Here is a 21679-nt window from a genome sequence, read left to right on the forward strand (position 1 = left end):
AATTGCCCTCCCTATAGGTACTACGCTGTCATTTCAAGGCCGTCCGCCTGCTACTTGGACAAGACAACAATCACAGTTGAGCGTTCATTGTTATTAGGTAAGGATCTGAAGCTCCCATCCTAGCTGGGTCACGTTGACGCGGATCACGCGGATGGCGCGGATGGATTTCTTCGCTTTGCTCGAACGAGCACAAACACACAACCGGCATTCCCCTTGAAAGAACGTCGGTACCTTAGCGGTGCGGCATGCAACCTACCGGCGGCTCTGAGACAAGTGCGGGACCTAGGCGACCCATCATCTGAGTGTCCTCACGTAGTTCCCTCGCTGTTGTAGGACTTGCGGGTTCAGTAGGTAAGTCAAGTGATGAGGTTGCGCTCGCTGTCAGCGAACTAGTCCCTTGTATTACCACTCATCCATCAGCCGCGCCATCCAGTTATCGCCCAGCTTCTCACCCTCAAGCAAATCGGCCCACGGCCTGAAGACCGGGTTCCACGGCAGAAAGCCGCTGTACCAACCACTAGCCACCACGAAATGCAATGAACGAGGAAAGGAGTCAGGACCACCAATGACGACGCATTGACAAAGTATAACAGTGAAATGGCCGCCCACAAACCGTGTCTAAGGAGATGGAAAATCCTTTCCATGCAGAACTAAAACGGCCGGTGATAAAGCCCAATATCACCGCTCCAAAAAAAAAAAATCCACTGGAAAGAAGGGCCAGCCGATACCACTGGCCAGGGCCGCTGTCAGACGAACAAGGCAGATAAGGCCAGACTCATCGTAAGCTGCCGACCGACACCCCAGAGTGCGACGTCCGATCCATCCAACCAACCAATGCTTTTCCGAAACCTTCCCCCAAGACGCCGGACGCCGTTGAATGCACATGCGAGAGCCTAGGTACTCAAGCAACGACGACGCCCTGTCTGATCTAGAAGCGCAGAAAAGTTAGTAATCTGCTCAGAAGGTGACAGAGGCAATGGACTAAACGGGGAAAAACCTACCAGGAAGTCCCAGAGCATCTTCAGCAGACCGTCCGGCAGGGTATAGAGATCGACCGAAAACTCGCCTGCGTCCACATTGTTCTGGATGTAGGTGTTGTCGTCCTTATGGTCGTGGACCATCTGGATCACCTGTAAGAGGTCGTCCTCCCCAAGCTTGATCAGGCCGTCGGCCATCTTCTCAATATCGTACGTCTTCTTCTTCTTGCCGCCGTCGACCTTCTTCTGCTTGCGCTCCTCGTCTGAGGGCAGGGGGCCCGTCTCGCGCAGGATCTGCTGCAGCGCCTGCGACGGGTTCCTGAAGACCACGGTGTGGATGTTCTCGTACTGCGGCGCGGCAAAGTTGAGGTCGTGCACGATGGTCTGCTTGCCGCCCTTCTCGGTAGTGAACAGGTCAATGCTCATCTCGAACTCACCCCAACCCTCGTTGGTGCACTTGAAGGGAGGCTCCAGGAAAGCTGCCACCAGGGTCAGTACTACTCCCTCTCCCAATCTGAGCCATCGCAGAAAGGGCGCATACTCTGATCCGGTTGGGCGAACGAGGGGTGCAGATGGTACACCACCTTGGCGAAGCAGCGAGCGGGCTTCTCCTTGCCATCTTGATCGAGAATATAGATCTCGACAGTCCACTCTTTCATGGGAAAGCCCTCATTGACGGCAGGCTTGTCGCTGTTGGATCGATTCGGTCAGCCCACCGTCCTCGCCATCCCGTCCAGCGCGCGGCCGATTGGATTACTTACATGTTGTGTTGCTCAGTGACAACCTTGATCTTGCGCTGCATCCGTCAAGTCACATTAGCTCCCGGTCCCTCTCCCCATATCCCCATCTCCTCCTCAGGCTGCCACTTACCTCGACAATCATGTTGAAGACTCCGTTGTTCTTGCGGGGGGTAGTTTTCTTAGTGTTGGTGGGGCGAACACCAGGAGTGCCAACAACAATCTCGGCCGCGCCTTCAGCTGTTCCCAATCAAGGGTTCCGCAAGCGTCAGTTTCCGGATGCGCAGCAAGCCGGCAAGAAATAATACGGTCTGCGACTGCGTCGGTGGAAGAGGAAGAGCTTGTCTTCGAAGCGCGCGCTTAGCAAGGCCAGAAAGCTCCTGCCGGTTCCAGCCGCTGAGGATCAAGCCGTCGGCCTCGGTGCTGAAAAGATACGAGATTGGGCACAGGAAATCGGATCGCCAGCTAACAAAAGAGATGGCTTGAATAGCGCAAAATGTTGTTGTTGACGTAAGCTTGGTGGTGTACAACAGGATGGATGGTATCTTCAAGGTTCACGTCGTGATGCGTCGACCAAAACCAGCAATCGCGCGACGACGCTATCACTTTCCACAGGGATATCTTGGCACATACCTGGTTGAGGCGCAAGTAGCGCGGCCATGGCGCGGCGAGTCATGCGACGTTCGCTCATGATTGTGGCGGTGCAAGCTAGGTCCGTGCGCTAGTAGTTCGTGCAAGAAGTTGTGTGAAAACTGCTTACACACGGTGCTGTGTGAATTGGCGATTATTTCCCACGTAAACCACCAACTCTTGAGCAGCAGGAATATTTCGACCAGAGCAACGAGAGGGCAGAAGCGAGAGAGCAGCTGGCAAAATGCGCAGGCGAAAGAACTGAGTCCTAAGATCAGATGAAAACATAGAGGGATGGCAGGCGATAGCACTGCTCAGTGCCTTTCTGCTTTCTTCAAAACTCACAGCATTGATTGTCACTCAGCAAACCGCTCCTACAAACACCCAAAGGATTGCCATTGACTTAGGTTTACTACAGACAAGGGAACTGTATGGCATTTGGTCTATTTACAGCACCTTTTCTTGCTGTTCTTTCTTTCCTCAAGAAGGAACACCCACTCTTGGTCTGGCCGGACGGGTGGTGCGATGCGATGGTGTTCGGGGTGTTTGGGGGTATGATCATGTGTATTCCATTTCTCGCCGTCCTCTGCCGTCTTGGGGAGCCGCCGTACGGTGGGTTGGGGGGGTGGTTGGTGGTTACCGTCCTTCATGAAGTCAATGTTTCCATAAACCGGCAAAAAGCCTCGTTCCCTACGCGGTCTCCTGCTTCTCCTCCTCCTTAGCTTCTTCCTTGGTCTCCTCCTTCTTCTGCTCCTCGCCGGCCTGCTCTGACTTCTTGAACAAAGACTCGTTTTCCTTCTGCGCTTTGATGAAGGCATCCTTGAACTGGTTGGCGTTGTCCGAGTTGGCGAACCGGATGGCCAGCGTCAGAGCCTCGGGCTCGCCCTCGCTCACATCAGCAACAACGTTCCAGACCCAGCTCCTGTCCGAACCGACGTTGGGAGAGAGCTTCATCTCGGGGACGACTACCAAGGGTAAGCTTCCGAACCGCTGCTGACGTCTGAATACATCGCGAGTAACACATACCATAGTGGTTAGCGCAGACCTTGAGTGTCTTGTCGCGGCGCATGACCAGGCGGGTCTTGCCGTTCTCCTTATGCTTGAGCAGACGCACGTCGCCCGTGCCACGCTCCTTCCACTCGCGCGTTTCGGCAACGTATTTGAAGAGCTTGGCGCGCATCTTGAAGACCTGCTCTTCCATCTCCTCGTTGGTCTTGACTTCGACCTCCTTGGTCAGGTGGATAACGGGCTCGAAGTGGACATCCTCAGACTCAGGCGGCTGGTCGTCCTGTTTTGCCCCACAAACTCCGTTAGCGCTCGCCCCTGTTCCAACAACTCCCCTTCCGCCATGGCATGGACAACGAACCTCGTCCTTCGAAGAAGAGGCAGCCGCGGCTGCGGCAGCCTCGCGCTGGGCCTTGGCGCTGCCAGAGTTGTCGCCGCGGTCCTCATCCTCCTCCTTCTTCTCCTTCTTAGCTCCGCCGCCAAACATGGAGAAAACTGAAGCGCTGGTCACGGGCTTAGCATTGGCGGCAGCAGTGGAAGTCTGTCGGAAGGCACCAAGCGTTAGCCGAAGCGCATCCTGGTCAACCGTTCGCCATGCTCTCCCAGGCACGAAAAGCTGATGCGACACCAAGAGTAGACAGATCCACATACCTCCTGCGTCTCCTCAGCCTTGACCTCCTCGAGGGGCTTGTTGTCGTTCTCGGCAGACATGTTGGGTGGATGTGATGGGCTAAGCTCTCTCGAAGTGCTGACTGGATAACTACACGAGACACGCGACAAGTTAGCCAGGTTGTGTGAAAGTCTCATCGTTGCCCGTTATGCCCATGCATCTCGTCGCCTGTATCACTGCTCCGGCGGCGCTGCCCGGCCATGGTGCCGTTGGCGCTCCCGCCTCAGACAGGGTTGCTGGAAGACGAAAGACCTCCATGGATGAGGCGGGGCAATTTTCGCATGAGCGGGGCAGAGGAAGGCGTAATTGAGACAGTCGACTCGACTTAAACATACCGGATGCTGCAAAGCTGCTCTGGAAGGCAAGGACACTTTTTGGAATGCGGTGTACCTTGCAGTGTGTAAAGGACGGCGTTTTGGAGTTTGGAAGTGGATAAGGTAGTAGACAGGCAGGTAGGCAGTGCTTGGTGTTGCAGAGACCCGGCTGCCCCTCACTTTCTGAATCAACAAATGCTGCCCAAGAGAAATTTGGCTTCGGCGGAGAAGAGCGGGGCCTGGCTAGCCGCTGACAAGGGCGATGATTGGGCACCAGCGCTTACGGCTATAGGCATATCAAAGTTGACTACCTGATGGAGTTTTCTGAAGCTGACTTGGCTACCGTAGGTTCTGTAGTAACGTTAGCTGCTACTCCCTTGGATGCCGGTAGCAAAAATGGCACTTGGATAAATAACCTGGAAGGCACGGATAGGCGATACGGGTAGGTACTATCTATCCGCAGCGCATCAAGCGCACCCTTGGATATAAGTACGGTTGAACCTCTCCCACCGACATCCTCAAGTAGAGCAAGCACACGGGGGTTCTATATCCCATTGTATTGCTCAGGATAGCTCTACCAATCCCACCGCTCTACTTCCGGGTCCCGTGGACCTGGTGTTTGTCCTGTCAGAGGCAGCCTTTCACCTTTACCCCAGCGCACCAGCCGATACATACAAGAGCTCCCTGTCGGGACATGTCGGAGTAAAAACGAAAGATAGCCCATGCCATGACCTCAATCCCTAGAAAAGTGAAAAGCAAAAACCTAGACGAAAACTCCAGTCCATATACCCACTGAGTCTGGGCAGCTTTGATGCGCAGGTATTCCTCTTCCCCCAAATCCGTGTACCTCCCGTAAAACCAACCCAGCAAAGCAGAAAAGAGCAAATCAGAGGTAAAAGAAAACAAGAACAGCAGATGTTACATCCCCCTCATAAACTTCCTCCATCTCGTACCCCGCCCACCTTCACGCGAGCCCGAGTCCTTCACGGCCTCGCCACGTCTATCACAGTCCTCCTTCCAGGGAACATATGCCCCGCTCCGGAACCCGTGGAACAGCCTTGCCTTCTTGGAATAAGTCTTCTCCTTGCCTTTTCGGGCATTAACAAGCTCGTCGTGCTTGTTCTTGATGAACCGGGACGCGTTCCGCTGATATTCGGCGTACTCCTCCATCTTTCCTTGCATCTTGAACCACCACAGCTTGGACGCAACTTGAGCCTGCAGCACCGAGAGATCCGCCTCCTTGCGCATTGCTTCGGCTGATTTGAGCTGGCGAGCAAGATGCTCCCGGATAATATCCGAGGCCCGCTTCATTGTGCCAGTCGCACGTTCCCGAACCGCTTCCGATGCACGCTCGAGGGCAGACACGACATCATGGGGTAAGCTTCGAGAGTGCTCAAAGACTTGGCGTGCGTCGTCAGTCCACGGCACTTTTCTGAGAGCATCCTGCAGCATATGCAGGCCAGCGTCTAAGGCCTCGACGACTGCCGACTTGCCGAAATCAACCTGGAAAGTCTCGTTGATCTTTGGCCTGCGGCTCGTGACCACAGAGACGTTCAGCACACCGTGGGCGTCCTTCCGATCAAGCTCGACGAGCACTCCTTCGTCCACAGACGAGATCTTTGACTTGATGGTCTCTTCGTCCCGGCGGACCGCGATGTCGATTGCCCCTTGTGCAAGCCACACTACCTTATTCCGAGTTGGAACCGCCACCAAAAATTCGGTCGGACTGTAAACCCGGACTGAGCAAACCGTCTTCTTCGACGAGTTGGCGGGCTTCTTGGGCTCGATGTCGGCGGGGACAATCGATGGCTTCTCAGGAAGGAACCCGGCAAAGGACAAAACAGAAGCCAAAGTACTAGTTGATGGCTTCGCCCGACTAACCTCGACGGTCTTGGTGGAGGTGACATTGATCACCACCGTTTTGGTAGATGTCGCCACCGACGAGCTCTTGCTGGTTGTGAAAACCACGGAATGGGTCTGCATGGAAACACAGACGCCCGTGGAGGAGGATGGGTGCATGTGGTGCGAGCTCTCCGGTTGCAGCCACCTGACCAGAGCAAGAAGGACGAGGGGGATGATCATGACCATGAGCTTGTGAAGAACCGACGAGATCGATAGTTCCGAGAAATGGGGCTCGGTCCGTAATGGCCACGCTCGTCTCACGCTGCTCAGGGCTGAATCCAGCATCGACAATGGCTTGGTAGACACGGCGCATTGATTGAAGGCCGTGTCCTCGGCTTCCGACATGCCGGTCAGGAAAGCCAAATTGCGGTTCATCTGCCGGGCGTCAATATCCTCAAACGAGGCCAAGTCAATTGGGAAGAGCCGAGGCTGCATTGGCATTTCTGGATCCCTGGACTCCAAGCACAGGTGGATTGCGTGCTGGTCGACGTAGTCTTGCCAACAGGGATGGTCTAAGTCCTGTCGGTCGGCAATGAACAAGCATGGCACACCATGGCGCTCCATGAAGTCGCATGTAATATCTCTCGTCCGCTCAGCGTCAGCGTCGTCTATTTCGGAGAGATAGAACACCGCAATGTGAGGCAGGTTCCATTTCGGATGGACGACGGGGTCGTGGCTCGGGGAGAAGCAGGATCGATGGGACCTCTCCTGATCAAGGGTGATGGAATAGACGATATCAGGCTGGCCCTCCTCAAACGACGCTTCAGCGGAGGTGCAGTGTTCCACTCTGATCTGGTACCGAGATGTTTCCATCAGGTCGAGCTCAGGGGTAGGACCGAATGACGAGATGGGCACGATGTTGTACAGTCCTTCGCGGTGTCGGTTGAAATAGTCTTGTTCATGGGAACCGTCCTTTGGTGAGACCCAGATCGCGTCGCAGATCTTGAGTACAATAGTCCTTTGAGTATCCGCTTGTCCCACGTAAAGAACCCTGAAGGGTTCGTTCATGGCAAGATATGATGGAGATAGGGTCTGACGGATTGAGGCAACCAAGTGCTTGGAACGGTTTGGAAGACCGAGGTTTCGTGAAATGGCCGAAGACTCATCCTCGCCGAACTCGCGAATGACATGCTTGGCCGAGATCTGGCCGGAGAGAAGAGCACTGGCCGTTTCCTGACACTCGATGGAGCGAACGACGACGCCAGAGCCTCCGGTAGATGGGCCGTATTCCAAGTTGCGAGTAGCCGAGAGCTGTGTCGATGGGTTCTGTAGGGTTTGGTCGGCGTATCTGATAGATGATGCGTGCGAAGAGTGGTCGGACTCTTCTTCGGAATCGGTGTTGTAATGGTCTTGGGACCCGTCCAAGCTGTGTACGTCGTCGGGCCGGGGGGCAGAGAGAGAACAGGTGGACTCAGTCAGGCCGCCGTATTGGCTCTCGTTGTCGGTCACTTGGATGACTTCGTAGGCCGAGTCGGCCAGACTGCTCGTGTCCGACATGTTTGAGGGTTGCATGATATCGGGAGAGCTGTTGGAAATCCAGTTGGCAAGCTCCTGGCTTCCCTGCGGTCGGGGAAATCGAAGAATCGAAGAAGAAGCGGAAAACTGCTCCTCTTGGGACAGAAGAGGGGTATTGTCGTTCCGGCCGTTGCTTGTGCCTGTTCCTGTTGGTGGGAGAGACTCGCTCGTCTGCAATTCCATTACGATAGGAAGAACGTCAGTCCCTGTTCAAGGCATGTGAAAACGAACGCCTGAGGCATGCCGGTTGGAAAAAGTAAGGTAGGTGAAGCCGAGGGGTGTTGTTGGGTGGCCTGCTGCACTGTGCCGGATGAGAAGGGAGGAGGGGTGTCCGAGGAAAAGGCGAATGGCCTGGGGATTGGGCTCGGCCAGGAGGCAATGACAGGCAGGAAAGATGGAGAAATGCGTCGGTTTATCAGGACGGAAAGAACTGACTCGAGAGATTCAAGGGCCTTTTCGCAAGACCGTCTTGGAATTAAGTATAATCCAAGATGTCAGCTTGATTTGGATTTCTGCCTGTCCGGCTGGTGAAGCTGCCTTAGACAGGCGGGGTTGGGGAAAGTGGCATGAGCGCCCCAAGTCGTGTCAGCTCCTGAGCGAGCCACGAGCGTTACTGAATGATGGTCAAAGTGGACAAAATGCCGGAATCAGAGGGATAGCATGGCAGTTAGGCTCCGTTGGTTTGCGTCAGTGCAGGTTTGAACCGATCTGGTTCGCAATGAATCAACAGGAATGAGGTGTCGGGATGCAAGGTGGGGTTTTTGAACAGATGAGGAGTCAGGTGCTGAGCTCCGGGCCCAAGTCGAAATGAGTACTAATGAGGTCACTTGCTGAGGTGCCCGGTCCTCAGCATAGCCGAAGCTCTTTGTTCGGCGCACGCTATATCTTGCGATTAGACTTGAAAGTCTATCACAGACACCAGTCGAGGACACACCGAAGTGTTAAGGTGATCCCGCAATAAGAGCCGGCCAAGCGATAACCAAGTGACGGGAACTGTGGGTGCAGTGGGGCCGTGGGCTCTTGTCCACTTGCTACTCCATTGTACCCCACTACGTGTTACGTCTTTCACAGCCCTGCGAACGATATCAAGAGTGAGATGCTGGAACATCATGCTTGACCTAAGTTGGAAGACTTGAGACAGCACAAACTACTCGGTCGTAAACCCTGAAGCTGCTATATGAATCGGGGCGGGCTGAAGAGTGCGCCGGCAGATCACATTCAGTGTGTTCGTGTCAGAAGATCAATTATCGACGCATCAGGTCCCCGAGCGTATTGGCACATCACAGAATCTTCGAAAGTGAGGCCAAGTCAGACTAGTAGACGTCCTATAACTTGAAGCCAAGCAAATTGATGGAATCTATGTGATATCCTTCCAATCGTATCGCAATAATAAACCCTGCGCTAGTTTACAGTGCCACATATCAATGTATTGTACAATACTTGGTTCCCAGCCGCCGCCACCGCATGGTAAATAAACGCCAGATACATCCTGCTGTGGTATCTCTTATATATCCCCTTGCTGCATCGTCCTGGACCGACATCTGGGGATGGTGGGCATCCCAGGACCGAGGTAAAGAAGTAGGACGACTCCGCTCGAGCGCTACCCTCTGTTATAGAATACCCTGCTTGATAAAGAGCTTTCTAAGCGAGTCTGTGTCGAAATCGTCGTCGTCGGGGATCATCTCCATGATCCCTGTCATGTTGGAAAACAGATCGCCCTGGTTTCGATAGGCGAGAATTGCCGGCACGCCAGCGTTGTCGAACTCGATATCCTCGAAGTGGACCTTGACGAAATGGACGGCCGGGTAGGTGGTGACTAGGGGAACCAAGGCGGACTCGATTGCCGCCGACACCTCGCACTGCATATTTAGTCAGCGGTGCAAAGGAACATCGAGACACCACCGCTCAGTCGGATACCAACCTGGTGATCGTAGACAAAGACGACTACTACCGTTTCCCTCCCAACCTTCTCTATGGCGTCGAGGTATCCTAGAGCATCTACTTGGTCGAAGCGCCCGTAAAGCCTAACACTGGGGCTCGTTCTCCGGTTCCGGACGGGGTTCCTGCTCTCCTCCTCGAGCTCGCGCAGACGGCACTGGCGCCACTGTTCCAAAAAGGCCGCCTCGTCCGGGTCCTCGGCGCCGCTGCCGTCGCTATCCGGCTCGCTGCTTCGGTCCAGCCCGAACACGCTTCGGCGAGCGGCACGCACCCTTTCCTTCCACCTTGACCGTCGGGCCGTCTCGTATGACCTGGCGTCGGCGATGACGCCCTTGACCCCGGTCGAGCGGCCCCTGTCGAAATCCGCGGGCGGTAGTCTGATGTCTACGTGTGAATCCATGGTCGGCATTCGCATGGCGGCGTCGATCTGGGCGGCTCGGTAGCGGTCTTCCTCGTCCTCGCTTCGATTTTCGAGCTCTCTGGCGACAGCGTCCCGGTCTTCTGGGTGGATACCGTCGAGTTCAGAGCGGCTGTTCTTGGCGAGGAGGTCGGCGAATTCCTCCTGGGCTGGTGTAGGGTTTAGAGACATGATGGCGAGAAGGGTGACTGACAGGATAGGTGGGCGGTATTGGTTTATGGAGGATGGCTTGTTTCAAGACAACGGTCGAGAAAGGGGTGAACCTGGAGGGTGACGTTCACGGCGAGCCCGCTTGACTGGGTAGTGGAGCAAGAGTTCAAGCGAATGGTAAGCGGGAGCGGCGACTGCTGTGCTTTCTGATGCCGGTGAATGGTGAGTGACAGGGGTCAAGAGGCTGGTCGGTATCGGTTCGGCCGAATCACAAGGTGGCCAAAGCCAGAGTTAAGAAGAGGGGCAACGGTTTTCCTTGGTTCTGCGACTGGACGGCGGTTGATAGCGAACTGTATGTAAAGCGAACCACTGGACGGGCAAGGGGGAAACTCGATCTCCTGGGGCTCGCGTCGACCGTTTCAGAGAAGGCGATGCCGAATGCGACGTCGGTCTGATTGGAGGGCGGTCGCGGAGTGCTGGCTTGAGATCAGTCCAGGTGGAGTGATGGACGTATGCAGGGCGCGATCTGCTGCACAGGGGAAGCCGGATGGAGGAAGTCCTATTTACATACAGTGTATTCAGCGCGGCAAATGTGGGAGATTTGTGTTCCGGGAGGTTGTGTTCCTGGTTTGTCTTTTTTGGGAGGAAGAGACAGGATCTGAAGTGGGATCGGCAAGCAAGAAGCAGGGGCGAGGGGGTTGCACAGCTGCATGCCCAGACAGTTGTCGCGTGGTTGACAGGGATTCAGCGCACTCAAAAAACGGTCGAACGCGGGACAAGACGACAAGGGCACAAAATGGTTCCCATCAAGCCACCGAGTCGCTGAAAGCATGCCGAATAGATATCTCAAGGCTGAACAATGCCCTATTGTATTATCATTTTCACACTGCTGCCTGCCCATCACTCTTCATATTGACCCAGGCGTGCATGATCAACCCTAGGATAGACAGGAAACCGCGGAACGCAGGCTCAGCAGGCCCAGTCACCACTCGACTGGGAAAATCAAACCTAATGAGTTGAATTGCGGTTCAACCAAGCCTTGACGCGAACTAATGCATCCGTACATGGGGGACCAACACACAAAGGTCCGATGGCATTGCGACCGATTTTAACACGCATGGGTCGTAACGGCGAGGCCGGGCGGCTCTGAGCTGTCATCAATCCGATCCATTATTGAGAACCATGCCACCGCGCCGCTGTTATGCTCACTTTTCAGTTCTGCTGCTCGTTCAATCTAGACAACTTGACTGGCCTCACCCTTTGCGGATATAGGTAAGATAATGCCAGGTAGCACCGTTCTTGCCTGCTTTTTTGGACCATGTCTTGTGCAGTGAGAGCATACCCGTCTTTACACTGTCAGCCAGCGAGGTTCGGTTCTCTACTACCCAGTTTCTTCCATACTACTAGTAGATCTCAGATCACCTACCATATGGCGGCGGCAAAAAAACGTACAACCCAATGTTGAAGCGTCTGGTGGGATCATCACTTCACAGCCTCACAGGACCTGTTTCATGCTGTTTCATGTGTTTCCCCGCCTTACCAAGCCGTCCTTTGCGGGCCTGACATGCGCTACGCGTCTCAAACACCAGGTCAACCCCACTTTAAATTCGGCCTGCCACCTACCTTTTAAAAAGAGGCCAGTTGAGCCAAAGTTAGCCAGAAGGACCAAACTGAAATTCATCTAACGTTAATACAGACGATACATCACATAAACATACACATACGCGGCCAGTATAGAAGTTAGTAAATCCAAGGCTCCTAAGTCTGTTTCTAAAACGCGATTGAAACTGCGGGTGATACGCATAAGGTTCTTAATGAATCTTTCGTTCTCGAGGTTTTCTCCAGGAGTCAGAAACAAATTTTCCTCTAAACTTGCCAAGGAATGCCAAGGGAAAGAGCTCAAATCTAAGCTCAATCTTAGGAGGAGAGAGAAAAATAGGATCTAACAATACCTCAGCGCGTATTACTTGCTCATCAATCCCGTTGTAGAATCAAATTCAGGAGCCCCAAATTTACTGCCTCCCGTGTTGAGCGCGTATGCGCATACCTTGTATCGCTTACAATAGTAGGATCCTGTTTTGGCTCTCTCGGTCAACTACCTGCTTTTTGGAAAGGGGGGTGACAGTTGAATAAAAGTGGGGTTACGTTGGTGTATCACAGCGGGTCGTCATGTGGGTTGTTGGCGTTGACTCACATTCACGCTTTCCCGTCCTTCCAGAAGGCTTCCGTGCCCTCGATCGTTACCCCGCAACAGTCGGCCACTGCATCGGGCCATCATCAACTCGGTGCCAGATCCGGGAGTTGCATCTCGATAGAGTGTGAGCCTTGGGCGCCATGGGAAGATGCGTACCATTGCCTTAACGCAACATTTCCGTTTTCCCGCCCCTCAATAACTCGTCTTCCCAGACTCGCACAGAACAGACACAGTCCGAGGCACTCTCCAACAGAGTAATAAATAGTTTTACGTTATATTATACACCACGGCCATGCCGCCACATACCTTTGGGCCGATCCACCACGCCTCTGGGATTCCAGCCCTCCAAGAGAGAGTAGAGGGTAACCGGCAACTGAACCAGCTGAACCAATACTTCAGTCTCCCGAGGCCATGTCCAAGGCTCGTGGGCCTACACTGTCCTGCGCACCGCCTACACTCCCGAGTCGGACGCGCTGTTCCCTGTCGCCCATAGAGCGTCTCAAGAGCTATGTGCACTACTGGCGCCACTACAACCGGTGCTTTTCTCTCGGCGCGCTGTGCGAAGAGTACCGAGTGGATTTCGATGACCCCAATGAGGAGTTGTTCCGCCGGCTCTACATTGAAGTCATTGAAGATCGGCAGGCTGGCCCACCTTGATAGCCATGGGGACGATGGTTCGAATGAGGAGGATTGGTTGATGGCCTTGCGCGAGTACTTTTACCGGTGGGTTGGGGCCCTCGAAGACAAGGGCGAACTTCTTCCGGATGCTTTTCGGCGCAACGGCCGGGCATGCCCAAGTAACCCACGCTTCTGTGTCTGTCTGGTCCTTGATTCGGAGAGTGTGGCGTTACTGGTTGGGCTACCCGAGGAGCTCCCGCCGCTGCGATGTGCGGTGGACGGCCCAGAGAAGCAGCGACAACTTTCTGCCGGCGAGGGAGCGTGGGTGTGGCCGCTGGAGGTGGACTTCATGGCGAAGGAGGGAGCACGAGGAGGTACCCTGGTCCCATCCGCAGTACCGCGGCTGGATGAAAACGAATATCAATGATATTGAAGATTCGTGGTTCTCTCGAATGACGCGGGACAAATGGGACTATTTTTTTTAAGAGGAGAGGGAGATGGGCTCCAAGATACTGTGGTACACATCTAGTCCAAAAGACTAAGTACTGGAGAGAGCCCGCGCAGGCGCCTCGTCAGGTTGACTGCTTACAGAATTACGGACAGTGAGTACCCGTATCTTCACGTACAATACCGTAAAAAGGCGATGGAATAATGAGCAGTCCGCATCTAACAGTGGATCTGCAAAGGGGTATAGCGATAAACAACCGAGCTTCCCCGGTACCTTAGCCTCGGCTCATCAAAACACAGCAATTTGCGACATGCGAGTGACAAAGGCACATGTTACGGTCTCCGCTTCGGAACTTGAAAGTTGAACTTGGGACTCTCAACTTCTCACGTTCTCGTTGATAAATCGTATCACGTTCCACCCTCTTTCGGCGCCATTCCTCGCTTTTGGCGCCGCAATGGCCGGACATGGAAGCGCATAGCCATTGTGTTTTGATCAAGTGCCAAGCAACACGATTTCGAAAGGCCTTCAGGCCGCTCGACAGACGCACGCGACTCGTCAGCCACGCCCACAATGGCTTCGAACCGCACACTCTACACGGCCGCCGATAACCTCTCTCAGGCCCGCGGCCTGTCAGCGTCTATATCGTCCATATCGTCACTGTCATCCCCAGCCCCTTCGGGCCGTAGTGCCGTGGCGTCCCACATTTCCAAGACATACCGCCAGGCGTCGACTCTCTTCCTCACGCGTCGCTTGCCCGAGGCGCTGTCGACCGTCTTACCGCTAGTGTCTCCTTCCCAGTCCGACGATCCAAATGGACCACTTGAGCCGGCCCCGGTTATCCAGGCGTCTCGCTCATCAAGGGTCAAGGTCTGGAGCCTGTACTTGACTGTGCTCAATGCGATTGTCGAGCTTGACCCGGATGACGGTAAGGAGGCGTTTGGGACGCAGGAATGGAGGGCCATCTGCCATAAGGTTCGTGAGGGGGAGATTTGGGAGGAGGTCATCCGCAATGGATATGACGGCATTGAAGGGGATGTGGACGCAGAGGTAGTGATCAACCTGTAAGTCAATCTCCCGCAACTTCGATCTATTTCTCCAAGGTACAGCCCTGCTTACATCACCGCCCGTTCAGAGCCACTCTCCTTCTCACGCACGCCAAAACCCAGATTACCAACCAAAAACGACTCGAGAACTACCTCGCCGCGGCCCGAACCCCAAACCTCAACATCTCCTCCAACCGCTTCACCGAATCCTCTCCGCGGCGCTACCACTCCCTAGGCCCAGGCCAACGCCGTGCGACCACCGTCCCCAGCGGCGCCGACACCCCGCTCGACCTTCACGCGCGCGTCAAGATCCTTGAGCTGTACACGCTGCACGTGCTTCCGCGGAACAACGAGTGGGGGTACGCGCGCGAGCTCATCAGCGTCAGCCCCGTGCTCGACGACGAGCGGCGCGAGGCATTCCTGCAGGCGCTCGATACCCTGCGCGAGGAGCAGCTCGAGGCCGAACGCCGCGAGGAGGAGGAGAGGGCGCGGCGCGAGGAGGCGATTCGGCGGGATATTGAGGAGGCGCGGCGGCTGCGGGCGGAGAACGAGGTGCGAGAGAGGAGGAGGTTGGAAGAGGAACGAGCCAAGAGGGAGGCTGAGGAGCGGGAGCGCAGGGAGAGGGTGAGGGCTGCGGTGACCGAAGGGGATTTTGGCGTCGAGAGCACGCCTACTCGGCCAACGGCCAAGTCGGGGAGTCGACTGCCTGAGGGTGTGGCGAGGGAAAGAGGGCCGTTGCCGACAAGAAGGGCTAGCGGCGGCGGTAATGCCGTTGCTGCGCCGACGCTGATGTCGAAGGCTTCGATGGTGTTGGGGAACCTACGGATGCTGGTTGACGAGATTGCGGGCGCCTTCCAGACGAACCCCTATGTGCTGTTGCGGATGCTGGCGTTTATCATCGGGCTGCTTATGTTGCTGAGCAGGAAAGGGATCCGCGAGAGGATCGCTCGGATACTTGAGGCGAGCTGGGCCAAGGTGAAGGCCACGGCCGGCATGGGCACCAAGGTCAGCTATATCTAGATGAGCTGGCCGGGTTAATGCATTGGAATATGTTGAAGTGCGCGGCGGGTTTCCTTTATATTATTCTCTTGCATCGCGCTAGGCTGTTTTTAACCCTTTCCTTTTGTAGCATGTACGAGACAACGCAGTATTGGCTAGCCCATACAATACCACCCAGATAGCATGATAAAGTGGTAAACGACATCACAATAAACCTGACCGTAATTGTCGTGGTATTTCCTCCTTGAACAACCGCCCCGAACGCCACAACGCCGTCAAATCAAGATGGCCCCTTAACTCCTAGACCGGTATATTTCCAGCGAACAGCTCGAGGAGAGAAGCGCCCGGACCCGGACCACACCATGACTAGAACCCCGTACGATTTGTCTTCTTTTGGTAAAACAGCTGCAAAACGAAAAAAACAAAAACAAAAAAACCGGTCAGCAACCGTCCCAGCATGCGTCTGGCAGAGAGAACTCACATCTGTCCTTGAGCTGCCCAGGTTGATGATCTTGGGACACCCGTCCCTGTCCTTCTCCAGACGCGTGCATTCGAAGCAGTAGAAGGCGTCCGAGATGCCCTCGCCGCCGCACACGACGCACTTGTTCTGGTAGTTGCCGAAGCTGCACTCGTCGCAGATGCGCACGAGCGTCGTTGGGCGCACGTAAGAATCGCACACGGGACACTTGCCGTCGCACTTGTCGCAGAGCCGGCCAATGGAGATGCCCGCTTGCTTGCGGCACATTACTAGGTCGCTGGTGGAAGACTGGTTTAGCTACTAGGCACTGCAACTGGGAATAGGGGGAGATGGGACGTACGGATGATGGCGAGACATGGTAGTGATTTGTAGAATGGCAAGATGTCGAGGAAGAGGAAAAGAAGACTACCAAAAGTTGTTTTCCAAGAGGTAGAGCTTCCTTTGAGCGTTGTGTTGCCGACGTCAAAGATGAAGAGGTGGATAACACGCGACTGAAAATGTCCGGTAAATAACGTCACTGCTGCCTGTGCCTGGCCAGAGCCTCGGCAAACTGTGGCGTTATTTTTATATTTTCCAGCGTGTAGTGATACGGCTCGTAATCCAGGGTTAGGGTGCGGACGGTTAGAGTCGTCTTTACGACTATCATTTGTTGAGGGCCTTGGACTTTCCCACCACGCGATCAGCAGTGAAGCGCGCTGCGATTGACGTCCACAAGAAGTCAGCTGTTATGCAGCCGGAACGACAATCGAGGTTGCGCCCAAGGACACCACACAGATTCCTGACCGCATTTGGGCTACGTACTGCAAGAATGCAGGTGATGATACGCATTCATATCGATTCCTCTAGCGCATAACGTCTGTTCTGCGCCTCGTACTACAGCACCCCGCCTACTTCTACCCTTCGAGAAGCCACGCAAACCGACTCCAACCTGCACGGCGCCCTTCGACTGACGTTTCATCACATTGAGAACAGGATGGCCGAAGTAGAAGAACCATTCAAAAATAAGCGTAAGGCAACGCCGGAACCCCCCGACGAGGACGTTGCCGGCAAGCGCATGAGACTCGGGGATGGGCACAACCACGCATCGTCAAGCGACGGCATCAATACCCACGTAAAGGGACCTCATGGTGACGCCACGCCAACCGATAACGAGCGACGCAAGGCACCTGAAGATTTGTCCTCTGCAACAGCACCGACACACCACGTGGAACCAGAGCAAGAGATTCGGCGCGCGCCAGAGGCACGGAGGGCATCTATGGGAGGCGGACCTCCGGGCCGGCGAAGCATCAGCCTGGAAGAGAAGAAGCGAGGGCAGCGGCTGTTTGGAGGCCTGGTCAGCGCGCTGAGCCGGAGTTCGTCGGGGACGCAGCAGCAAAAGAGGCTTGAGATTGAGCGGCGACAGCACGAGAAGTCGCAGCAACGACGTGCTGAGGATGAGAAGCGCAGGATCGAGAAGCTGGAGCAGTTGAAGCGGACGCGCAAGATTGAGCAAGTCAAACTCGATGAGCAGGTGGTACGTTATCTCACCTCTTGCTGTGATTGGCGACGGCTGGCTGACATTTAGTGCAGATGCGGACCCGACACTCAACCATGCTGGCAAAGGCGCGAATTCTGCAGACCAAGAGCGAGCCAAAGCTTGTAAGCATCTGGCCTCCTTCAGGTCCTGCAGCTCAACTAACTGAGCTTGCAGTATTATCTTCCGTGGGAGCTCACCAAGGAGCAAGAAGACATCATTAGCGACCAAGTCCGCGCCGTCGAAGAGCTTATTGATCGAGAAACGCGCGACTTTAAGGAGCGTAAAGAGCAGCGTCTCAGGGCACTGGGCGTTTCCCCGCCGCCGAGATCTCCATCGCCTCCTCCGCGACAGTTGAAGCAGCGACCTGAGCCGGCGCCAGAGACTAAGCGTGAGTCACAACCCGAGACAGTACCAAACTCAGGGGCCGAAGAAGCCACGGTTGGTGAGCCCAAACCTGAGCCGCGAGATACCAACCCGGATGCTGTGTCGCCTACGCCATCGAAAGCGCGGAACCCCCACCATGACAAAGATCACGACGAGAATGGGGATGAGATGATGCAGGATGAGGAGGACACAGTCATATACTAACCCGGTCTTCATTCCATCGGTTCCTATTCTGCGACCTTGTCTAGGATGTAAGTTCGACGGTGAAGCTTGTATAATGCCCTCTTCCCCCTGTGCCTTGCACGTGTGGGATGTCGTGGCTACTCAGGGGTTATTTATGGAGGGCTCGACACGGACTATACCGCGAGAAGAGCTATGTGGGTCCCGAGGTAAGCCGTCATGGACCGGGATTCGGGGCCTAGCGGGATTGAGGATGTGGGCCTGGAGTCGGTGGTGCTGGGCACTCCGTTTGCCGCGGCACCGGGGCTGCTTCTCAGTGATCACATAATCCGAAAAAGACCTGGGGAGTTATGACCGTTGTATGCAGTGGTAGAACGACTCTTTGGGGCAATGGCGGCTGTCCAACATAGGCTAATAGCGCTCTCTAACTCCCCATATACTTGTGTACAAGGCAACATTTTAGCAAGTGAGCATAACCATCCCCTGCAGGTCGGAGCTACACCTTGGTTCGTCGTTGAGGGTAGAGCATCCTCGCCAAGACCACAGATTCCAGCAATGAGCGGCATGTGGAACGGATTGCGTACTTACTGCGGTAGTGTATGTACAACCTGCGCTTGATAACCGCCAGACCCGCGCCCTGTCACGAGCCCGGCTTGAGATTGCCGGCTTTCTCGGCTCGTACAGTTGCATCTACGAATGACTTGACCCATCTTGTTAATGCAAGTGGGGATCATGACGCAGGCAGGTAGCCTCCTCCTCCGGACTGGTTGGGGAAGCTTTCTACAACAGGTTAGTTCGCTCCCTGACCGAGTGTAGCCCGTAGAACTGCTCTTTCCAAGCCTCGTGTGGGAGCGTTCAAGTGGAAGCTGGAAAGCAAGAGTGTGAGATCGGCACTTCCTCCTTGTATAACATCTTGTACTCCCGTCCTCCGCCAACTCACATCTTCCCAAAACCGGAATCATCACCAACCTGGAACACCGTTTCCCTTCGTCTTCACACGTCTTACTTCTCCGTCCCATAAGCCAACACTATCAACCCCACTCGGGACACACAACAACAACCATGGCGGCCACCAAAGTCGACAAACTCACCCCAACCGACCCCCGCGTGCAACACCACACCTACACCATACCCAACTCACCCCACAACAAAACCTACCACTACCTCCTCGCCGAGCCTTCCTCCCCCACCAAGCCCGTCGCCACAGCCCTCCTCCTCCATGGCTTTCCGGACCTGTCCTTTGGCTGGCGCTACCAGGTGCCCTACCTGCTGTCGCTAGGCCTGCGCGTCGTGGTGCCGGACATGGTTGGCTACGGCCGCAGCGATGCGCCGCGCGACCTGGCCGCGTACTCATACAAGGCCGTCGTCGACGATCTCGTGGCGCTCGTCGAACACGTCCAACGGGGCACGGAGCAGGAGGGGCAGAAGATCGTCCTGGGCGGGCACGACTGGGGCGGCGCGGTGGTTTGGCGGTTCGCGCTGTGGCGGCCCGAGGTGCTGAGGTGCGTGTTCAGTGTCTGCACGCCGTTTTGGCCGGTCAGTGAGGTGTATGTGTCCAAGGAGGAGCTGGTCAAGAGGCTGCCGAATTTTGGGTACCAGCTGCAGTTTGAGAAGACGGAGGTTGACGAGGCGGTGGTGGGAAGGGATAAGATCAGGGCGTTTTTGAGTGTCATGTACGGGGCCAGACGGGATGACGGGCAGGCTGTGGTTGATACGACCAAGGGCGTGCGGCTGGATTTGTTGGAGGTTAATAAGATTGGAGAGAGTCCGCTGGTCAGCCGGGAGGAGATGGATTACTACGTGGACGAGTACGTCAAGAACGGGATGAGGGGACCTCTGTCCTGGTACAAGACGACGAAGATCAACTATGATGAGGAGAGGACGCTTCTGGAGGAGGGCAAGAAAACCAGGATCACGGTGCCGTCGCTGATGGTCACTGCGACAAGGGATGCCGCGCTGCCGCCTGACATGGCGGCTGGGATGGGAAAGTGGGTCGATAATCTTGTCACCAGACAGGTCGATGCGTCTCACTGGGCGCTGTGGCAGACGCCAGCTGAGACAAACCAGTATATCGGCGAGTTTCTGGAAGGCACTCTGAAGGACCAACCCCTGAAGGCTTCGATCTGAGAAGAGGGCGGGGGTCGCATATGTAGTTTAGGATCCTAAGTCGGCTGAGATGAAGAGTAGCATTGAGTTCGATTCCTTCCCACAGAACGGCTGGGAATTGACCAAAAAGGTATCGTCCGCCGCCACCAAACCCGCCATATGCCTTTGGGCGGCTGAAGCGGTCTCGCAGCTGGCGTTTCGCTTCTTCCTTTTTTAACCCTGGCCAGTATCTGCCTCTTGGCACAGCGCGACGAGCTCTAAGAGTACTGTGTAGAACAGGGCACTTCCCCCAATACTCAATGCTCCGTTGCCGAGCGCGGCGTAACCTGACACTGGTGTGGAATATCCTGCCTCTCCAACCTTCTGTCGACTTAGTATAACAAAGAAACTGAGTTGCCAGGAAAAATAACACACCTCCGACAGTCTCTATCGATCTGTCGGTTGAGCCCGAACTGCGGTCGTGGGCGATACTGTGGGGGCCCGGAGCCGAGGCTCCACGGGTATTCGCTGTCTGTCGCCTAAGGTTTGTGCTTGATGGAAGCCCAAGGCTAGCTTCAGGAAACCCGGCTATCACGTCTCACTTGAGAGTGCGCTTCTGACCGTCAACGGTAGGTACGGCTGCCTTGGCCTTGTTCGCCTTTCCACAGATGTGGCACGCTGCGGGATGAGTCAGCCAGCAGTGACAACAAGACATGACATTCAAATCTCACCATCTGCCCGGTAGGCACATTGGATGCAATACGTATGACCCTGGGAGATCTTGGCCTTGCAGCGGGTGCATGAGCTTGAGTACTGCGCATAGGGATTCTTCGCGGTTTTTGAGAGCAATTTGCTCTAGGAGACGGTTAGTAAACAGCCTTCTGAAGAAGTCCAGATGCCGGGCTGCGCACCTTTGAGATGCCTGTCTGTCCCAATGTGGCCGATTTCTTAGCTTCGGATGAGGATGAGGACGCCGGGGAACCATAGTACATCTCGGTCTTTTTCTTGACGCCCGGTGTGGCAAGGGTGGTTTTGTTGAGCTTCTGGCATTTGGCGCAAACCATCTTCCCGGCTGCTGTTGCTGTTGTTGAGGTATCACTTAGTGAACTGCCGTGTCGCAGTCGAATGCCAATTGTGAATGCGAGAGAGATGGCAGTCCTTGTATAAGGTGACGGCTGTGAATGAGGCAAACATGCCCCACTAAGCACTTGTACTTGTACGGTATGTGGCTGAACGGTAAGGTAACGTTAACTGAGCCCTTTGCAGGGAGTGCAGCCAGATTCCATTTGTAAAAGGGAGACAGGACCAGAATTGATTTGCCAACTGCCTTGTCCGGAACAGAGCTCTGGCAACCCTTTCCCGCACGTTTCAATGCTTCCACTGGTGGAGCGACATTCCAAATTCTGACCAATCGCGCAGGTTCCTCAAATGTATCCGTACGGCATTCTCGTATGTATCCAACTCCTCTGTAAGATCCT

At 55.1% G+C, this 21679-nt stretch overlaps 10 protein-coding genes across 10 annotated transcripts; 5 read left to right on the forward strand and 5 right to left on the reverse strand.

Moving 5' to 3' along the window:
• Positions 1 to 901: 901 nt before the first annotated feature.
• Positions 902 to 4060, reverse strand: N657DRAFT_656652 (uncharacterized protein; the record flags this gene model as incomplete). The annotated part of the gene is made up of 9 exons (XM_062794727.1): positions 902 to 928; positions 1002 to 1456; positions 1519 to 1667; positions 1739 to 1773; positions 2479 to 2482; positions 3117 to 3309; positions 3371 to 3632; positions 3711 to 3890; positions 4001 to 4060. 9 exons carry the CDS (start codon positions 4058 to 4060, stop codon positions 902 to 904), a joined length of 1365 nt encoding a protein of 454 aa, XP_062647181.1.
• An 860-nt stretch (positions 4061 to 4920) lies between these two features.
• On the reverse strand, positions 4921 to 7921 carry N657DRAFT_646196 (uncharacterized protein). The gene has a single exon (XM_062793077.1). It carries the CDS (start codon positions 7730 to 7732, stop codon positions 5252 to 5254), a length of 2481 nt encoding a protein of 826 aa, XP_062647182.1. The 5' UTR covers positions 7733 to 7921; the 3' UTR covers positions 4921 to 5251.
• A 1189-nt stretch (positions 7922 to 9110) lies between these two features.
• N657DRAFT_462948 (thioredoxin-like protein) lies at positions 9111 to 10476 on the reverse strand. The gene is made up of 2 exons (XM_062787491.1): positions 9672 to 10476; positions 9111 to 9603 (listed from the first exon to the last, which is right to left on the reverse strand). The coding sequence occupies exons 1-2, from the start codon at positions 10275 to 10277 to the stop codon at positions 9361 to 9363; spliced, it is 849 nt and encodes a 282-aa protein (XP_062647183.1). The 5' UTR covers positions 10278 to 10476; the 3' UTR covers positions 9111 to 9360.
• A 10-nt stretch (positions 10477 to 10486) lies between these two features.
• N657DRAFT_462805 (uncharacterized protein) lies at positions 10487 to 11510 on the forward strand. The gene has a single exon (XM_062787490.1). It carries the CDS (start codon positions 10695 to 10697, stop codon positions 11274 to 11276), a length of 582 nt encoding a protein of 193 aa, XP_062647184.1. The 5' UTR covers positions 10487 to 10694; the 3' UTR covers positions 11277 to 11510.
• A 1274-nt stretch (positions 11511 to 12784) lies between these two features.
• Positions 12785 to 13833, forward strand: N657DRAFT_462980 (uncharacterized protein). Its single transcript, XM_062787493.1, has 2 exons — positions 12785 to 13670; positions 13755 to 13833. Exon 1 carries the CDS (start codon positions 12959 to 12961, stop codon positions 13493 to 13495), a length of 537 nt encoding a protein of 178 aa, XP_062647185.1. The 5' UTR covers positions 12785 to 12958; the 3' UTR covers positions 13496 to 13670; positions 13755 to 13833.
• On the forward strand, positions 13822 to 15709 carry N657DRAFT_463029 (uncharacterized protein). Its single transcript, XM_062787494.1, has 2 exons — positions 13822 to 14577; positions 14649 to 15709. The coding sequence occupies exons 1-2, from the start codon at positions 14087 to 14089 to the stop codon at positions 15577 to 15579; spliced, it is 1422 nt and encodes a 473-aa protein (XP_062647186.1). The 5' UTR covers positions 13822 to 14086; the 3' UTR covers positions 15580 to 15709.
• A 101-nt stretch (positions 15710 to 15810) lies between these two features.
• N657DRAFT_620286 (PHF5-like protein) lies at positions 15811 to 16422 on the reverse strand. The gene is made up of 3 exons (XM_062790584.1): positions 16377 to 16422; positions 16040 to 16313; positions 15811 to 15963 (listed from the first exon to the last, which is right to left on the reverse strand). Exons 1-3 carry the CDS (start codon positions 16391 to 16393, stop codon positions 15925 to 15927), a joined length of 330 nt encoding a protein of 109 aa, XP_062647187.1. The 5' UTR covers positions 16394 to 16422; the 3' UTR covers positions 15811 to 15924.
• A 587-nt stretch (positions 16423 to 17009) lies between these two features.
• On the forward strand, positions 17010 to 18509 carry N657DRAFT_719044 (uncharacterized protein; the record flags this gene model as incomplete). Its single annotated transcript, XM_062797503.1, has 2 exons — positions 17010 to 17549; positions 17727 to 18509. The coding sequence occupies 2 exons, from the start codon at positions 17010 to 17012 to the stop codon at positions 18138 to 18140; spliced, it is 954 nt and encodes a 317-aa protein (XP_062647188.1). The 3' UTR covers positions 18141 to 18509.
• A 324-nt stretch (positions 18510 to 18833) lies between these two features.
• Positions 18834 to 20506, forward strand: N657DRAFT_646202 (alpha/beta-hydrolase). The gene has a single exon (XM_062793078.1). The coding sequence runs from the start codon at positions 19179 to 19181 to the stop codon at positions 20241 to 20243; it is 1065 nt and encodes a 354-aa protein (XP_062647189.1). The 5' UTR covers positions 18834 to 19178; the 3' UTR covers positions 20244 to 20506.
• Positions 20507 to 20799: 293 nt separating this feature from the next.
• On the reverse strand, positions 20800 to 21265 carry N657DRAFT_573873 (uncharacterized protein; the record flags this gene model as incomplete). The annotated part of the gene is made up of 3 exons (XM_062788994.1): positions 20800 to 20879; positions 20933 to 21056; positions 21113 to 21265. 3 exons carry the CDS (start codon positions 21263 to 21265, stop codon positions 20800 to 20802), a joined length of 357 nt encoding a protein of 118 aa, XP_062647190.1.
• Between the last annotated feature and the right edge of the window lie 414 nt (positions 21266 to 21679).

The sequence above is a fragment of the Parathielavia appendiculata genome (assembly GCF_033297405.1).
Source record: "Parathielavia appendiculata strain CBS 731.68 unplaced genomic scaffold N657scaffold_7, whole genome shotgun sequence".
NCBI lineage: Eukaryota > Fungi > Ascomycota > Sordariomycetes > Sordariales > Chaetomiaceae > Parathielavia > Parathielavia appendiculata.

Coding starts and splice junctions, on each gene's coding strand:
- N657DRAFT_462948 (XM_062787491.1), bottom strand. CDS start 10,277: ATGTCTCTAAACCCTACACCAGCCCAGGAGGAATTCGCCGACCTCCTC. Junction 9,604..9,671: donor TCTTTGTCTACGATCACCAG/GTTGGTATCCGA, acceptor ATGCAGTGCGAG/GTGTCGGCGGCAATCGAGTC.
- N657DRAFT_646196 (XM_062793077.1), bottom strand. CDS start 7,732: ATGTCGGACACGAGCAGTCTGGCCGACTCGGCCTACGAAGTCATCCAA.
- N657DRAFT_462980 (XM_062787493.1), top strand. CDS start 12,959: ATGTGCACTACTGGCGCCACTACAACCGGTGCTTTTCTCTCGGCGCGC.
- N657DRAFT_463029 (XM_062787494.1), top strand. CDS start 14,087: ATGGCTTCGAACCGCACACTCTACACGGCCGCCGATAACCTCTCTCAG. Junction 14,578..14,648: donor GCAGAGGTAGTGATCAACCT/GTAAGTCAATCT, acceptor CCGCCCGTTCAG/AGCCACTCTCCTTCTCACGC.
- N657DRAFT_620286 (XM_062790584.1), bottom strand. Junction 15,964..16,039: donor TGGGCAGCTCAAGGACAGAT/GTGAGTTCTCTC, acceptor TTCGTTTTGCAG/CTGTTTTACCAAAAGAAGAC.
- N657DRAFT_462805 (XM_062787490.1), top strand. CDS start 10,695: ATGCGACGTCGGTCTGATTGGAGGGCGGTCGCGGAGTGCTGGCTTGAG.
- N657DRAFT_646202 (XM_062793078.1), top strand. CDS start 19,179: ATGGCGGCCACCAAAGTCGACAAACTCACCCCAACCGACCCCCGCGTG.